At 40.4% G+C, this 17,950-nt stretch overlaps 1 protein-coding gene across 1 annotated transcript; it reads right to left on the reverse strand.

Annotated features, from left to right (window-relative positions):
* Window positions 1-305: 305 nt before the first annotated feature.
* Window positions 306-6,008, reverse strand: LOC109865884 (homeobox protein OTX1 B-like). Its single transcript, XM_031799678.1, has 4 exons — window positions 5,674-6,008; window positions 3,461-3,636; window positions 2,733-2,884; window positions 306-1,858 (listed from the first exon to the last, which is right to left on the reverse strand). The coding sequence occupies exons 2-4, from the start codon at window positions 3,555-3,557 to the stop codon at window positions 1,067-1,069; spliced, it is 1,041 nt and encodes a 346-aa protein (XP_031655538.1). The 5' UTR covers window positions 3,558-3,636; window positions 5,674-6,008; the 3' UTR covers window positions 306-1,066.
* Window positions 6,009-17,950: the final 11,942 nt, after the last annotated feature.

Consider the following 17,950-nt stretch of genomic DNA (forward strand, 5'->3'; position numbering starts at 1 on the left):
TTTGATGAAAGTTTTTTAAATACATGTTCAAATCCAGGCATGTCACACGAGCCCTACTCATAATGGCAGTAAAGTGGCACATGGATAAAGAAATTAAACCATCTTTAGGCCAAGTCCATTATTAGCCTTTGAATTAAAAATTTGCTTACAATATACTACTTTTAAAATATGTTCATTCTTTGGTTATACAGTTCTGAGGCCCGTCTAAGTATTTAAATTAGGTCATCTAAACCTGCCAAAAAAAAAGCACCACTAGGCACCATTACATTTCAGATAAGAACACTCTTTATATTGGAAAAACCAACCATGTTTTCAACGAGTCTTTATTATAAAGACACGAATGTACATTTTTTATTTCATTGGAATACTGACATTGCGTGTCTAATTCACATTTTCTTCGTAAAGAACAATAGCAAAATATTTTACCTTATAAACAAGTGCTGCAAATAAACTTCCAAAATACAACACTACAGTTCGGACAATGAACAATATTCAAGTTGGAATTAACATAAATTTGAATATCAGCAAACTGAAAACAATAGCAGCATCTTAATTTCTCAATTTAAATGGTCTCTAATGGGTAGGCCTATATCAAATACATGAGCATAAAATATCATATTTTTCCATAAAACAAATTTTGTGACAAAAGGTTCGCCCTCAATTGGTCGTTCTTGGGAATATTTATGGATAATCCATAACACAGAGCTCTTGCTCCATCCTGAAAAAAACAATTCTAACTCAAAGGGATAAACTACATACTTTAAACTTGTTGGAGGGCAATTTTCAGAGTTCACGTGTAGAAAAATATTCCTTGATGTTCCAAAGTACGGGTGAGGGGGTCCAATTCAAGCGTGTTCTAAAGTTGATTCATGAAATGGTCAAAGAAGATGGCACCCTTACAGGCTTTTTCATCTGTGAGCTACTTGATTTTTCCAAACATTAACTTAAAAAAGGCTTGATAATTGTCTCTACTATTAGTTAACTTCTTAATGCTTTGAAGAAAAAATCTCTTCAACAAAAAAAAAACGAAACAAAAATACTTATTTGAAAGGAGTAAAAAAAAAAATCACAAGACTTGGAAACGCCAGGAGGAAGCCTGGTCTTTGTAGTCCAAGCAGTCGGTGGTGTTGAAGTTGAGTTTCCATGAAGAGGCTGCGGCCGCGGCCGTTTGTTCTTTGTAATCCAGACAGTCTGAGGAGTTGAAGGCCAGGCCGGCCCCGCTGTAGGCCTGGTGGTGGTGGGGGTGGTGATGGTGGTGGTGCCCTGAGGTCTGCCCTATGTGGTGGTGTGGATGGCCAGACATAGAGGAGCCCGTCATGGGACTGAGCTGGTGCGGATGGTGGGGGTGGTGGTGAGAGTGCATAGGGGCCAGGTACGAGCTGCATTCCACCCCTCCGAAGTAGGAGCCCGTTGACGCTGGGGCGGGGTAGCCCTGCCCATAGGCCGCTGCTGTCTGGCTGTAGGACACCGGGTAGGAGGACGTGCCTCCAGTACCTGACACAGACCTCTGCATGCAGGAGGCATTGGTGGGGGGAGTGGGGTCGGGGACAGGGGGTGGTGCGGGGGCCGGGGAGATGGGCGCAGGGCTCCAGATGGAGGACACTGGGGCGGTGACGGAGGTAGAAGTGCTGCTCAGGCCTTGGCCTCCATGGCCGGAGGGATGAGAGCCACCGGACGAGGCAGAGGAAGAGGAAGAGGAGCCGGTGCTGGTCACTGCCGGAGGGGTGAACTGGCCACTGCTCTCTGAGCCTGTGCTCTCCCTGGTTGGAGAGGACTTCTTTTTGGCCGGCCGGACTTTAGCATTGTTTCCACTCTGGGCCTGCTGACGGCACTTGGCTCTCCTGTTCTTGAACCATACCTGCACAACAAGAGGCAAGGGGTCGACTTTAAAATGCTGTATGTAATCCACCCAAACAAATTTGCAAAACATTGATTGATTGCAACAAACTGAAAATCTATTTCCATTTGAGAATATTGAATGCTTTGTAATTTGTACAATTTGTACAATCGCAAAGGCATAACTAATATCAACTTTATCAACCAATCGTTAATATCTTCTTGTGGGTCAACAAAGCACCATTATTCTTTATTCACTGATTCTCCTCTCCCATTTTAGGCATTACAAACACTTGGAAATGACATGAAACTGTTGTGCAGTCAGTGTTCGATTTGCAGGCTACCTCTGCACAGGCTTGGCTGCCTACCCTGCATACTATGCACATTTCTCAGCTAAATCTGTGAAACTCGAGAGGAAGCTGCCATAATTGCAGTAAGCCTGTGAGAGGGGTACAAAAGCTGGTTACATAAAGGCGTGTCACGCCCATTTCAAAAGGGGGCTCATAACTTCTAAAGGTGGCCCTTATGTGAGAGCTGAACATAAATGATATTTGAAAACATGGAATTGTATGTATTTGTTGAACTATCAGAACCAGTTATGATAACAGATGATGCATATTGTTTATTCCTGTAGTATGCAATTGCAGCTAAAAGCTGAATTACAGTGTAGGATACATAACATTTAGCCCAAATAACTACTTAACTGTGTTGAAACTCATTCAAATCCAAAATAAAAGGTAAAGTTTTGTTTGAAATGTGCAGTAATAGGCCTTGTCCTGGTCGCTGCAGTTTTGCACTGGAAGTTCGGTAAGTTCCCACAAATGGCAAACAAGTTCACACAAACAATAGTAGGCTACAGTACAGTAGTAACTATATAATTGCAATTCTGTACAAACCTGGACTCTAGACTCAGGCAAATTGATTTTCAGTGCGACTTCTTCCCGCATGAAAATGTCTGGGTAGCGCGTCTTGCCGAAAAGGGACTCCAGAATGTCCAGCTGAGTGCGAGTAAAAGTTGTCCTCTCTCTCCGCTGTTTCCTCGGATGCGCTGAAATGGAATAGAAACCTGTCAATGGAAACTCTTCGAAGCCATTTCGATCTGATAATGAAACGAAATGAAAAAACATTGTTCATCAAAACAAACGAGGTTCAATATAAGCATTCAAAGCTTCCATCTCAAAATGTTCATATATTTCTGAAGTAGCTAGCTTCAAAATCAAAGTCAAGTGTTTCTTCAAAACGAAATTAACTTACGAATGATATATATATATATATATATATTTAACCGTTTTAAATCACAGAATCTTCTACACTACAATTGACCTTCACCGTAATCACACTAGGTCTAAAGTTACTTAGTCACGTAACATGTGGAAACGGAAAATAGTCTTGCTATTAAATCATACCATCCTATAGACTGACAATAACTTGTGCTTAATTATGCTTTTCCGTGCATATTGGAAGTGTCATTCTCCAGATGCACATGGAATGTATTGCGGGAGAGCAGTGTGTGCTAACTGGTCCTATATTTGTTCATGATGAGCAACAGATAACTGTCCAATATAACTTCACAGGTGATTCGGATTTGGCACAGTTAGTGTGAAGTGTTTGGGGGGCGTTTTACCTGGATACCCCACTGATGGGTGCAGTAGGTCCATGGCGGTACCGCTGAGCCCCATTCCGTTCATGCCGTACGGGGCCTGTTTGAGGTATGACATCATGCTAGAAACGGACACGGGGAAACCAAAGTCCGTGCGGAAATGTTCGTTTCCCCCGACGTTGCAGTCCCTTGATGAAATCCTGCAATGGAAAACTCATTGTGAGTAGAATGTGAAAATATATATTTATGTTGGTTACTCATTTATATTTAGTAGCCTACAAAGAGCAATTCAGCAAACTAAATTTTATTATAATAATTGATATGGCCTTATATTTAAATTATGGTTAATTCAATTGGAAATAGACTGAAACAATATCAAAGCCAACTTATATTTCCAATTTCAAAACGTTGCTATATTCGAGTTGCCTATAGGACTTTTTGATTGAGACTTCCAACTTTTACGCGAGTCGTATCAAAAAAAGTGAATCAAAAAGCCAATTCCCTCTCCAAAAATCCAAAGATTAGCCGTTTACAAAGGTTTCCAACAAAGTATGACATGACGCGTTAACGTGGCTAAACGATATCCAATTATAAACTCAGGTTGCAGTCATCCATCACTACAGTAAAGAAATAATTACGGATGAAATCTGTCGCCAGTAGTGTATTAATTCCTTTTTGACGCATGACTTCTTATGGGCAACCTCTAAGTCCTTGTTTTGATCAATGCATCCACCGTTAAAAACAGTACATTCCCCATTACGCACATTTTCGGTGCATGGAGAGGACTGCAAGATAAGATGAATGACTTTGATCAATAAAATAAAGCATGCATTTGGATCCAGATAATTGGGCGCACAAATATGTAAAGTGTCATAACAGCCTGCATAAAATACAAGTACACGCACAAGCTTCACATAAACAGCCGTATAATCCATTTCACTGTAAATGTAGGATATGTTCTGGCAAAATCAGCCCAATTTATTAGACTATTTCATACGTAGTTTGTCTAGGCCTATAGGCTATAACAGGTCCTGCGTAAAATAACAAATGGACCAAAGTTTAACGTTGAAACGAAAATGGAGTCGGCTGCTTGTCAAAATATTGCATGCCATTATATTTTACAAATACATATTCTAGGCCTATATAATATCCACATCTTCTGGAGTGTGTTCCACAGGATTGCCTTGAATGGAACATTCTCTTTCAGCAGACACTAGATGTGACACATTATCAAATGTCTTGTTTTTAATCTTAGATTTTTTTATATATATATATATATATATATATATATATATATATATATATATACACAATTCTGCATTTTAATAGTTGTTTTCATTGTTATAACATGGTTATATCCTGATAATAAGAATATCTTTCCGATTGAAATATGCTCCAAGCGTATCAAGTTAGAAAAATATTCAAATACAAATTTGAAATCAAACCAACAGGCCTGATGGCATATATGATATCATATGTAGATGCATTTCAGTAATTGGACGGGGGTGCTTTAATGTAAAGGTTGAAAGAAATCTTTTATTTTTTTTATTTTTTTTACTTCATTGACTGGCTACAATGTCTTTGGTCCCTAAATAGACCTACTTGGGTCCATGCTGTGGACACGGACCAGCTGATGGATTTGTATTGAGGCGTAAATACTTCACTCTATTTCCATAACCACAGGAAGGAGTTTAAGCAAATGTAAATGGCGAAAAACTCTGTGCAAATGAACTCTATTGCGATTCAGATGAGAGCTCCAGGGATACCATTATGAGAAAAGGTCTTACGAGCAAAATAAATTAACAACACCTCAAAGATATACATTACATTTGTCTTGTCAGGCCTCAGAGTTTTTCCATTCAGATAATAAGTGCACAACCAAACCAGAAGTAGCATTTAGAATATTAATTGACCATAAAAACTACATTTCCAGTGGGGAGTTTACTGTCAGGTAATTATTAATAGCTTCCTCTGACGAGCGTGATTGTTTACAAGGACCATGTACAATGACCATTATCAACGAGCGCACAACGGCAGCCAACGCAAATTGCACCCAAATGCAAACTTCGTAGTCTTATCAAATACAAATATATCGTTTTCGAAGAATGCAAATAGCTTACAGTAGGCTCAATTGTATAAATCATTTAATCAAAATGACGAATTACACAGAAGGAAGTAGCCTAAACGGACTACATAGGCCTATATAAGTCAACGAAAACTTTGCATTTACCACTCACCTTGCGTTTGGGATCCTGTTTCCTTATTCGCTTTATTTGTAGTCAAACCAAGAAGATCCGGTACATCAAAAATATCCACATGGAGAAAATGTTCTTGAAAGCAGTAAGAAGGTGCGCACACAATTGGAGGAGAAATACGCAAACTGCAAATAAGGAGTTTACGTCAACCAACGCTGTTTTTCCAATCCGAACCCCAGCGGTGCGTCAGAGGAAAATTTCACAATTGGAAAAAATATTATAAAAATCAAATCAATCGCATTATCTTGTGCGTCTTGCACAGTGGTAAGGTGATTGCCAATGTTGACGGATGGAGATTGATCACCTTCTGCCTACCCTGCCCTTCTATGAACGAAAGACACATGCAGAACCGCCCACTTCGTCCAATCCAAGCGCCCGTGCGGCCTTACAGGCAACAGCGGTAACCAGTCAATTGCGAGGGTTGTTAAGAAAACCCCTCCCCTTCAAATGGTTAAATAAATCTATACCACGTGAGAGCCCACAATTGGAAAAAGTTATACTTAATAAAAAACGACATTACATTGAATGCTCTACTTAGATGTAGGCCCACGTCGTTCTTAATTTCATTTGCATCTATTATATTTTGCGTTTGCATAAAAACAAAGTGTAGGCTACCGTAAAAGGGACATTTAAACAGGTCTCAGTGTCTATTTCACTCATGAAAAAAACAAACCTATAAATTAACAATTTTCCCATCAAAGGGGATGATGTAAAGTGAGTTGGGAACAAGGCCTACATGAAAAAATGTGAACGAAGTAACTCAATTAGATTACCTAAAACAAAATGTAATATCTTAAAACGTAATATAGCTTTAGTGTAGCCTATGTGATTGATTACAATAACAAGAAAACCAGCCTGCCCTCGGTAGTAATGCATTTTGGACCCTGTGTGTGCGTCTTCAGAGAAAATCACCTTTCAACGTTCTCGTTTTGGCTGTAATTGTTTGTGAACAACACCATCGTTTATACAAATTGGAGCATTTTTTTCCATAGCAGCGTAATACTTTCCAAAAGTGGTAAAGAGGCTCTGATTTAACCGTGTAATATATTTTCATGAATATTAATGAATGAGATAATCCTCACTTGGATTTCCATTTCAGAATAATAGTGCAGTTCATCCAAACGAGGGTCTCCTCTCAAATAACGTTTTATATGAATTAAACTGGAGGTGGAATCGACCATTCTATATGCTATAACCTAAAATAAAAACATTTAAAAAAAACATTTTTCAATATATAAATGTGCATAAAGAATGGAACATACAAGTTGTATTTATATTCGGGATTAATTGTTGAGACCGTCACGAGGCGTCTGTCTCCACTGCAACAGCCTTGGCTGGTGCTTTGTCGAGCTCCTATTAAAATGAACTCTAATTGTATCCGGAGCTGCAATAATAAATCACAAGCAAATAATCAAAAGACTGTCATGAACATAAGTTAACTAAATGTGATATCAAACGAAGGCATTTTTAACATCCTCTTTTGATCTTTAGAATGGCCTAATCGAACCAAGGATGTAACAGCGCTTAAATACAAACTGTTTATGGTTGGAGGAAAATCAAAGAGCGTTTTGAATGACAACAGGTTTGCACTTTATACTTTACATTTATTCACACAAAATCATAGGTGGCATTTTATGTGGTAGGCTTTGGCTATGAACGATATAAGGCTAATATGATTAATTCAAGGTAATTCCAATAGGCAAGTCAATTACGTTTTTGTCAGGGCCACACAGGCCCAATGCATATTACAATGGCCAGAGAAAAATACAAAAGCGTTATTTCTCGGCTAAATCTCACACGTTTGCTCCAACTATTGTATGACTCAAGCGCCCAACATATAGGCCTAGACCTGTCAAAGCCAATGTGATCGATCGCACACAAGTATCAAGATATCAAATAGCAAAATGACATTGTTAAAAGAGTATTGGACCTAATCCCAAATTGCAGTAAAATTTTCTTAATGCTAAGCCCGTAAAACCAGGGATCAGGGCAACTCAAGGGGTGGGGGGTGTAGGTTTGTCTCTTTAGCTGGCAGGATTGGAGAAGGTCGTGTATGTTGTCGGTGCTTATTAAAACGATGATGCATAAAATCCCCCCAAGTTGTCAGAAAGCATGAGCACACGGAGTCGGTATTCTCTCCCCCTACTTTTGTAAAAAAAAAAAACTTAAAAAAAAACTGTGGCTGTGGACGGGGCTTTGCAAAATTCACCCATGATCAACACCTGCATGCGCGGTAATAGCGAAAGACTTCAAAGCTTGCACATCTGCAATGCCCAGGGAGGTTATCCGTTCTCCCAGAAAGATATCTATGGCATGTATGCTACAGCTATAGCACTCCGCAAAAAGACCAGGACTTCATTTTGAACTAAAAAAAACTTTATCTATGGGTTTATAGTCGGTGTCAAGGATTGAGTGGCTGTTTTTCTTTTCTTTTTTGGATACACGCGTAAAAGGGAAGCATTACGCAATGGTGGAAATACACAGAGGTAAGGTGCGCACCTTAATGCGGAACTCTGGATGGAGACAGTAATCAAATGATCATGGTTTGTCATGCACATATGTGGAATTTTAGTTCTGAGGCTCGATATTGTATTTTAAAGATTTCTATAACAGCAGGTTTAACTGCAAATGTCAAAATAATGGTGAGAATTGTTTTCAATAAATAACATATGCCATTCATAACGAAATAGCCTATAGGCAAGTTATAAATAGGCTATATTTTTTCTAAACAATTTCAAATATTCTTTCACCGAGGTGTAGCCTATAGGCTACGACTGAAAAACGTTCAATTGAGAGATTTCCACTACATTAGTCAATGGAGTATAGGTCTACTACAATGAAAACTCCCATGCAGATTAAATGACTATATTGTTGACGTACATGGAGCCGTGCCATTTCTTTGACGGAGCTGAAACTGAATGAGATCCGACCACAGAAGTCAAAACGTTTTTTCGAATAATAATATTCACATTATAATATGTATGAGTAAGACGGGTGCTATTGCATTCCGTTCCATCCACACATTATTATAGATGAAATTGTGTTGTGAAATAGTAACCCATGTGAATAATCTTCTGATTTAAAACAAGAACATTCTAATCATGAAATTCAAATCTCGGCTCTATTTCAGGAATTAGTGGAAATAAATCCAGGCTATGTAAACACTTAAACCATTTGATGCAAAAAAAAAACAGAGGAAATTTAATCCATGCTGGAATCCTGATCATGCATAAAACAATCCCATATCAGTTTAGCTTCAAACGCATATCAATATCAAACTAAATTGTATTATTTTTTAAATATAAAAATGATGAATGCATTGTTAATTAAGATGTTAGGCATTTTGTTTTAGAGTAGCCAAGTCTGATCCTCTAAATTGTAGGCCTAAACCATAAGTGAAAGTAGGTCATTAAATCTCACACTTATTACTATCGCAATAACATGCGGAATTATGAAACCGAATGAAATAAACAAAACAAAATCTTGTTTACAGTAAAGTCAATTGCTATGTCATATTTACAGCAAGGACTATAAAATCACTATTTAAAGGGAGTCGGGAGACTTTAAAACATATTTGTGATGCATTTCTGTTAAGTTTTAATCTCTCTGCTCATCAACTGACTCGTTTGACTAAATAGATAATTGTTGCATCCTTTCCATTAACCATCTTCCATGATTTATTATCAATCATAAGAAACAGGCATATTAGGCTATGCAATAGCTCCACAAGTGCTTAGAGATCACATGACCAATAGGGTGAGTGAGTGTGATGTGTTGTGATACTCTGCTGCTTGATACTGTGCTGTAATGATGTAAACACGTGGAATAGGCATGTACTGTACTGTTTCATATAGAGCTAGTTTCCCAGTCTGAAATATCACCTGGTGTCCTCCTCACAATGGAGACACGAGCATCATGTAGTCCTAGGCACGCCAGCCTTCAACAGGGCACTGGAAGGTCAGATGGGTTGACAGGTAGCTAGCCTACTCACTGTCCCTGCAAAAAAAAAATGCTAGCCTACAATCAAAGGTAACAGTAGCCTATCATATGCATTCCAAATTTGTCCCCAAGGCAGTTGAAGTACAGTTTTCCCATACAGTAGGTGGTTGATAAAAACAAAAACAAATGGTTCTCATGTAATGTGATCTGAATAACACAGTCAGAAGGATATACATTTTGAGGACCATGCACTTATCACGCAAGGCTTGTATACTGCCCTGGCACTCAGTTTCTCTTTGTCCCACACTGGCACTTAATGGGGGAGTCAAGGGTATAGTCACTTAGCCAGGGTGCCCAGCACTTTCTGCATTCAATAACATTGTATCATTACCTAGCCTAGAGAATGACCAAAACTCAACAGACTGGCAGTCTGCAGGCTAGCAGTTAGTAGGCTCCATACACCTAATATTATTTAAAAGACGGACAAATGTGATATTTTTGAGTGAAAGAAACAATATCCGTCTATTTTTTTCTGCACGCAAATGGATAAATGGGCATGACGTCCCTGATGTGGCATACATAACTTACATTTAAATGTGAGTCTTGAAGACACCATTACTAAAGTTGGTGTTGGTGAAACAGTAGTGCTTCCATAAAGAATTGAGAGTGCAACATGTCATACCTATTTTTAACACCTCTTAAAAATGGACTTCATATATTGAACATTGTGCAATTTATCATCTTAAAAAATGTACGCTCACTTCATTTTCATAGGCCCTATTTGTAGTATTGGCATGACGTCAATTTCCCAAAGTGAGTGCAAATACTAGGCTACATTGCAACTTACAGCTCACATGAATTAACAGGACTAGAAAGAAAGTCATAATTCATGACGTGTCATGAACATAGCAGTGAAGAATATTCATACATGGACAATGAGAGAGACAGAAAAGGAAGAGAGAGAGAGAGAGAGAGAGAGAGAGAGAGGGGAGCAGAGAGGGAGAGAGAGAGAGAGAGAGGGAGAGAGCAGAGGGGAGCATGTAGCTGTCTGTCACAAGGCCGGGCCTTCCCGCCCCTCTCATTAGGAAGGTAAACAATGAGGAGGAATGATGAGAGACACGGCAGAACAAATGAGGAGCAGGAGGGAGAAATCAGACACCGGCTTAAAGATCCCACAGCCCACAGTCACCCAACCAACCCAAACCACCATACATACACCCCCATCGCAATCCCCCCCAAAACAGAGTGAGTGAGGGGGTGAGGGGGGGTGAGGGGGGACCCTGAGCAAAGAGTAAGGCAACTTTCAATCCTTTTAGGATTAGGCTCCCCCCCCACCCTGTATCCCTCACTCTGTTCCTCCTCTCTTTCACTCTACTGCCCCCGGGCAATCACGTTAAAACTTGCATGGCCAGTGCTCATTCAGATATCCCTAACAATGCGCACCAGTGGTAACCATGTGAGCGTTGGCAAGCCACACAAGAATGCACAGGTTCAGTTCCCCGTGACCCTCCCTATGCACAGAAAAGAAGAGGAGGAGAATATACTGAAGGCGACGCTGCATTTCTCAGCAGCTTGAGGGAAGAGAGACTTGGGGTGCTTGTTTACCAAACCTAAAATGACACATTTTTACGCCAATCACAATGGTTTTTAGGAATCAAACTCGTAATTCAGTGCTTTTTACTTTTCGCCGGATGAGCCTAAATCATTTGGGAAACAGGGTAATCAAATTTATAACGCCACACTGGCAAGGGAGGAGTTAACCGTGGTAACAAATTACCTGTAGAGTTCTTACCAGCCCAATCCTATACTCTTTTCTGGTCATTCAGAATGGCCTACTTTTGAGATGAAGTGGATTTGCCTCATCGATATACAATGAGCTGCTGAAAAGGATTCACTTTTAACCACAGGGTTACTTGGTTAACAAAGAACTGGTAAGATCAGAGACTAGTGCATATTTGTGAGGGTTAAAGTGCCTTGAAAGTAGGCAAAGGAGAGACGCACTATGCAACACACGATTATTTCCAAATACTGAAAATAGCTACAAAAGTGCAATTGGAGCACAGGAGCTAATAACAACTTCCTACTTACAACATATACTAACACTATTTTTTTTCTTCTTTTTTTCTCTACCCAGAGTGCAGCAGGAGGGAAGGGAATTGCCATCCAGCCTTATCTCCAGTTCCAGTCAACTAGAGGCCCTGAAAGAGTGTGCACCATCATCAGAGCTGGCCATTTGATAGGATTCTGGCACTGCACCTAATCAATCTGTGGCATAGAGCCGCCAGAAGACCTGTAACAAAGCTCAAAGAGCCTCACAAATGGCCTAGTGCAGGGGATAAGCCCCTGCACAGGATTACATATTGATTTTGAATGTATAAAAAAAAAATATATATATATATATATATACAAAAAAAACGTATCATACAAAACCCGAGACGGACTACAAAAGTAGGCAGTAGTCTGTGCATGAATCTCCCCTTCAAGAGCAGGAGCGTCAACTTTCAAATACGGAGACCCCGAGCGTGAACCAAAACCTCGAAAAAATGGCTAGAGAAATCAAAAGCCAGGGGGGTGAGGTGTGGTAGCAGTGCATTGTTGCAGGGAATCACTACAGCTCCGCGAAGGGTCAATATGGTGGCTACACATATTACTCAAATGAAAACGTGCATACTTGCTACGTCTCAGCCGCTACATCCGGGTGTAGTGTACGACACTCGACAGACAGTTGCCCCCCCCCCCCTTGAAGCAGGGCAGTGTAAACACTATTGTCTTGTTGAGCCCACAGTATGAATGGTACTAGCAGTGCAATGTTTTTGAAACGACTGAAATGTATAGACATTTTCATAATATTTTAGACTTGTTTTAATTGAGTTTTTACCTGAAATTGCAGTGATAGTCTGTTACGTTCTGGAATTGTTGCAGTAGCTGCTGGCTGCACTGAGCCACGTAAAACTATGGAAGCCCATCCCCACCACCAAACACATGTCAAATGCAGATCATACAAGTATGTTTTGTCTTCTTCCTTTGTAACATTGTGTGATGATTTCAGAGGTGGCACCACTGGTCCCAGAGTGGTTGGGGGGGGGGGGGGATTGTTTTCCTGGGGCTTAGAGTTTTTCCTAATTTGGTAGTAGGCTAACCTAACCAACTCTGGACCCTAGTTGTTGCATATGACGTTGTTATAAATCAGCAGTAAAAAAAACAGACCTTTTTTTTAATGGGTTTTATACGGGCTATGATGCGACCACATAACTTTTCTAAACATATGGTTTAAACAAATATTATAATAATCCCTGGGAAAACTCCTGCCCCTAGGGAGGATGAAAACATTAAAACCCTTCACACAGACAAAGAGAACAACTGCGATTGGCCCAAAACGAACATGAAAACGAACAGGGCTGAGTTCGCTGTATGCAGGGTTGCATGGTATAGACCTTTGCATCTGTAATTGAAAAGATACTCATACATTATGACATCACTATTGGGTTGATTGATTCATTCCAGTCAATCAATTTTGGATTAAAAAGGCCAAGGCAGCCAAGCCCCCCTGAAGTGTGAATACAAAAAAACTAAATTTGATCACATTTGATCACATTTTCGCAGAACACAAATAAATAGGCTCTAAGTAAATAGCTTAAGCTATTAAAAACATGACGCTATGTTTCCCCTGGCCCAGATGGGATCAGAGCGCATAGGCTTCTCTTGGCTACCTGCAGCTGTGGTTGTTATCAGTAGGCTACAGTTGATCAGACTGAAGCACAGACTAATTGTGCACGTTGACAAATCATAAGGGAAATTGTATTACATTTTTGGGGTGGAGGTTTCGGGCTTCCATATAAAACAGCTTGTTGGGGTGAATTCACATACACCCAAGTTTTCAGTCGCAATTTGCTTGTACCACATGTAATGATTTGCATCGTATTGATAAAAATGAAGCCTGGTCTGTTGTAATGTTGTACGGTAGGCCTACTGTCCTTTTACATTTGTATGAGAGGGCTCGTCGTAAATTCTTGATAGGCTAACGTTACTTGATGAAGACATGCTGTCACAGCAGCTGTGTTACTGTCTTGAAGCTCAAATGTAATGAGTGTAGCCTACAGATATGAAAATAAACCCTTTAATTGTCTGCACACACATGCTAGTGAATTGTTGTGTTATTCAAGAGTGTAATATGGTTAGGTTGCATTATTCAATAGTGTAACATGTTTTAGAAGAAACGTTTGAATAGTTGTGCTTACTGGCTATGGCTACTGTGATGTTTACTGTCATGGTCGTCCTCCTCTTCATCTGAAGAGGAGAGGTGAGATGGATCGGAGGACCAAAATGCGGCGTGGTATGTGTTCATCATTCATTTTAATACAGAAAACGCTGAACACTGAAACCCTATACAAAAACAATAAACGAAAGAACAACCGTGAAGCTAAATGCAAACTTCGCTGAAACAGGCAATCAACATAGACAATCACCCACAAACAAACAGTGCAACCCAGGCTACCTAAGTATGATTCTCAATCAGAGACTAATGACACCTGCCTCTGATTGAGAACCATACTAGGCCGAAACATAGAAATCCCCAAATCATAGAAAATCAAACATAGACTGCCCACCCAACTCACGCCCTGACCATACTAACTAAATACAAAACAAAGGAAATAAAGGTCAGAACGTGACATTTACAGTCAATTTGAGCTGCGGACCAAGAATGTCGGGTTGCCTGCCACAAGGAAAGGTAAGGCAGGGATGTAAATGTGAATTGAAAAGTAGAATTCTCTTCCGACCACCCCGCCACTCAGACACTCCTTCATATCTCGTAGTGAGAATAGTAGCCTTAGTAGTACGTTGATGACTTCATTTGGCAAACTTTCGACACCTCACTGTTTGTTTGCTGTCACCTTGAAGAGTCGGTCTCACCTTCACCTCCCTTTGACTACGCTAACGTTTGTCAGTCTGACAGCTAGCCGTCAGTCCCAACAAGGGGGTCTCACACACACACAGGGCACACACACACACACACGCACACGCACACGCACACGCACACGCACACGCACACACACACACACACGCGCACACACACGCACACACACGCACACACACAATGTGGTTCTGACAGGAGCAGCACTGAGTAACCAAGCAAAGCTATTCAGAGGACAGATAGATCTAGAACCTCATGTCCTTGATAGGAGTGCAGAACAAAATACAGCTGTTCCCCTTCCATCAATAATCCTCACTTAATAATCAGGAGATTAACTGATATCAGGTGTGCAGATGACTGGCGGCAGAATAATAAACAAGTACGCCGAAAGAGAAAAAAACATGAGAGAGCGCAGAGTCCCCTAAGCCAAGTCCCCCCCCCCCCCCCAAACTAATTACAATTGATTTCTTATGGATCGGGTACCTTATCAGAAGGAATTACCATGGCGAGCCAAAGGGTTGTTGCGGGTCGTCGTCGAATGGCAAAATCAATCTGCGTGGAGTGACTGACTGTACCCGTCTCCCTATTGTAGAGAGGGCAGACATTGTCACTGGTATAAAATGTACATAAGAGACGTTGATTCAACGTAACAGGGATATAACACAAATTGGAAGACGTTACAGGAAGATGGACAAAAGCCCTACATAACTTTCTTACAAATAGATAAATATGTAGTCTAAGAGCTACACATTATCCACAAAGACTGGAGTCTAACCCAGATGCTACATTTACTACTGTATGATAACATTATTCAAAGTCAGCAATAATGATATTACAGGCACAAGCATTATTTAAGAAACGCCCCAGAAACTACTGCGCAAATCCAGAGTACTAAACATTGACTCTCCACCTCAGTGTTGAAACTGGCTTCAGTTCAGCCTCTCCACTACAAGCTCTTTTCTCCCTGGGCAACTTGGGAAAAGTTCATCAATATGTTAATTACTTAATCTTTAAACACTTAAAGAAACCATTAATAAACATTGATTTGAACACTTGCCACCAGTGACTCGCATTAATCCACTGCAAATAGCTGATACACAAACTGCAATGGGGGGCAATTTGGGTAGGGATTACCAATAGTAATAGACGAGAGGAGAAATTGATCACACTTTCTCTTAACAGGGAAGAGAAGAAAGCTCATTTAACCACTTTGCGTGATGACTCTGCTTTTTGTTGTTGTTGTGGAACTGGAATGAACTTCAATTGATTTTCTAACTGCTTTTCTATTCCAAGGGGGAAAATACAGTACGAGAAAGTGAAAACATGTTTTGGGATTTTTTTGCAAATGTATTGAAAATGAAATACAGAAATATCTCATTTACATAAGTATTTACACCCCTGAGTCAATCTGTTAATTTAGATGGGGAGCGGTGGTGAACAGCAATCTTCAAGTCTTTACATAGATTTTCAATGGGATTTAAGTCTGGGCTTTGGCTGGGCTATTCAACAACTTTCACATTCTCGTTCTGAAGTCATTCCAGCGTTGCTTTGGATGTATGCTTGGGGTCATTGTCCTGTTGGAAAGTAAATCTTTGCCACAGTCTAAGGTCTTTTGCACTTTGAAGCAGGTTCGCATCAAAGATTTGCCTGTATTTGGCCCCATTCATTGTTCCCTCTATCCTTACCAGTCTCCCAGTCTCTGCTGCTGAAAAGCATCCCCATAGCATGATGCTGCCACCCCCATGCTTCACGATAGGGATGGTGTTAAATGGCAGATGAGCTGTGCCTTGTTTTCTCCAGATATAGCGCTTTGCATTCTGGCCAAAGAGAGGCATTTTTGTCTCATCAGACCACATAATCTTTTGCCTTATGATCTCAGTCATTCACATGCTTTTTTGCAAACTCCAGGATTGCTGTCATGTTCCTTTTCCTCAGGAGTGGCTTCCGTCTGGCCACTCTGCCATAATACCCAGATTGGTAAAGTCAAATCGAATCAAACTTTGTCACATGCGCCGAATACAACGAAATACCGAATACAACGAAATACAAAGTGTAGACCCTACCGTGAAATGCTTACTTACAAGCCCTTAACCAACAGTGCGGTTCAAGAAGAGTTCATCAAATATTTACCAAATAAACAAAAGTAAAAAATAATGAAAAGTAACACAATAACATAACAATAACGAGGCTATATACAGGGGGAACCGGTACCGAGTCAGTGTGCAGGGGTTAGTTGAGGTTATTTGTACATGTAGGTAGGGGTGAAGTGACTATCCACAGATAATAAACAGCGAGTAGCAGCAGTGTACAAAACAACTGGGAGGGGGTTCAATGTAAATAGTCCGGTGGCCATTTGATTAATTGTTCAGCAGGCTTATGGCTTGGGGGTAGAAGTTGTTAAGGAGCCTTTTGGTCCTAGACTTGGTGCTCCGGTACTGCTTGCCGTGCGGTAGCAGAGAAAACAGTCTATGACTTGGGTGACTGGAGTTTATGGGCTTTCCTCTGATACTGCCTATTATTTAGGTCTTGGAAGGCAGGAAGCTTGGCCCCAGTGATGTACTGGACCGTATGCACTACTCTTTGTAGCACATTAAAGTCAGATACCATACCAGGTGGTGATGCAACCGGTCAGGAAGCTCTCGATGGTGCAGCTGTATAACTTTTTGAGGATCTGGGGATACATGCCAAATCTTTTCAGTCTCCTGAGGGGGAAAATATTTTGTAGTGTCCTCTTCACGACTGTCTTGGTGTGTTTGTACCATGATAGTTTGTTGATGATTTGGACAACAAGGAACTCGACCCACTCCACTACACTAAAGTGCTGTAGAGACGCTTATCCTTCTGGAAGCTTTTTCATTGGGTTATTGGTCCCCTCTCTGATCAAGGTCCTTATTCCCCTGTTGCTCAATTTTCTTGGATGGCCAGCTTTAGGATGAGTCTGGGAAATTCCATATTTTTTCAATCTCCCAATGGTGGTAACCACCAGGTTCTTGGAAACTTTCAACATTAGACATTTTTTTGTACCTTTCCCCAGATATATGCCTTATGAAAATATCTATCTAGGAGATCTAGGGACAGTTCCTTGGACTTCATGGTAAAGTTTCTGCACTGTCAACTGTGGGACCTTACAGTACATAGACAGGTGTGTTTCTCTCTAAATCATCCAAACAATTTAATTGGCCACAGGTGGATTCCAATCAAGTTGTAGTGACATCTCAAGGATGATCAAAGGAAATTAGTTGCACCTGAGCTCAATTTGGAGTGTCATAGCATGAATACTTTCTGAAGGCACTGTAGCTAATTACTCCAACTAGAGACAACACAGTATACAGTGCCTTGCAAAAGTATTCACCCCCTTTGCGTTTTCCTATTTTGTTGCATTACAACCTGCAATTCAAATTTATTTTG

Source organism: Oncorhynchus kisutch, linkage group LG20 (genome assembly GCF_002021735.2).
Source record: "Oncorhynchus kisutch isolate 150728-3 linkage group LG20, Okis_V2, whole genome shotgun sequence".
Lineage (NCBI taxonomy): Eukaryota > Metazoa > Chordata > Actinopteri > Salmoniformes > Salmonidae > Oncorhynchus > Oncorhynchus kisutch.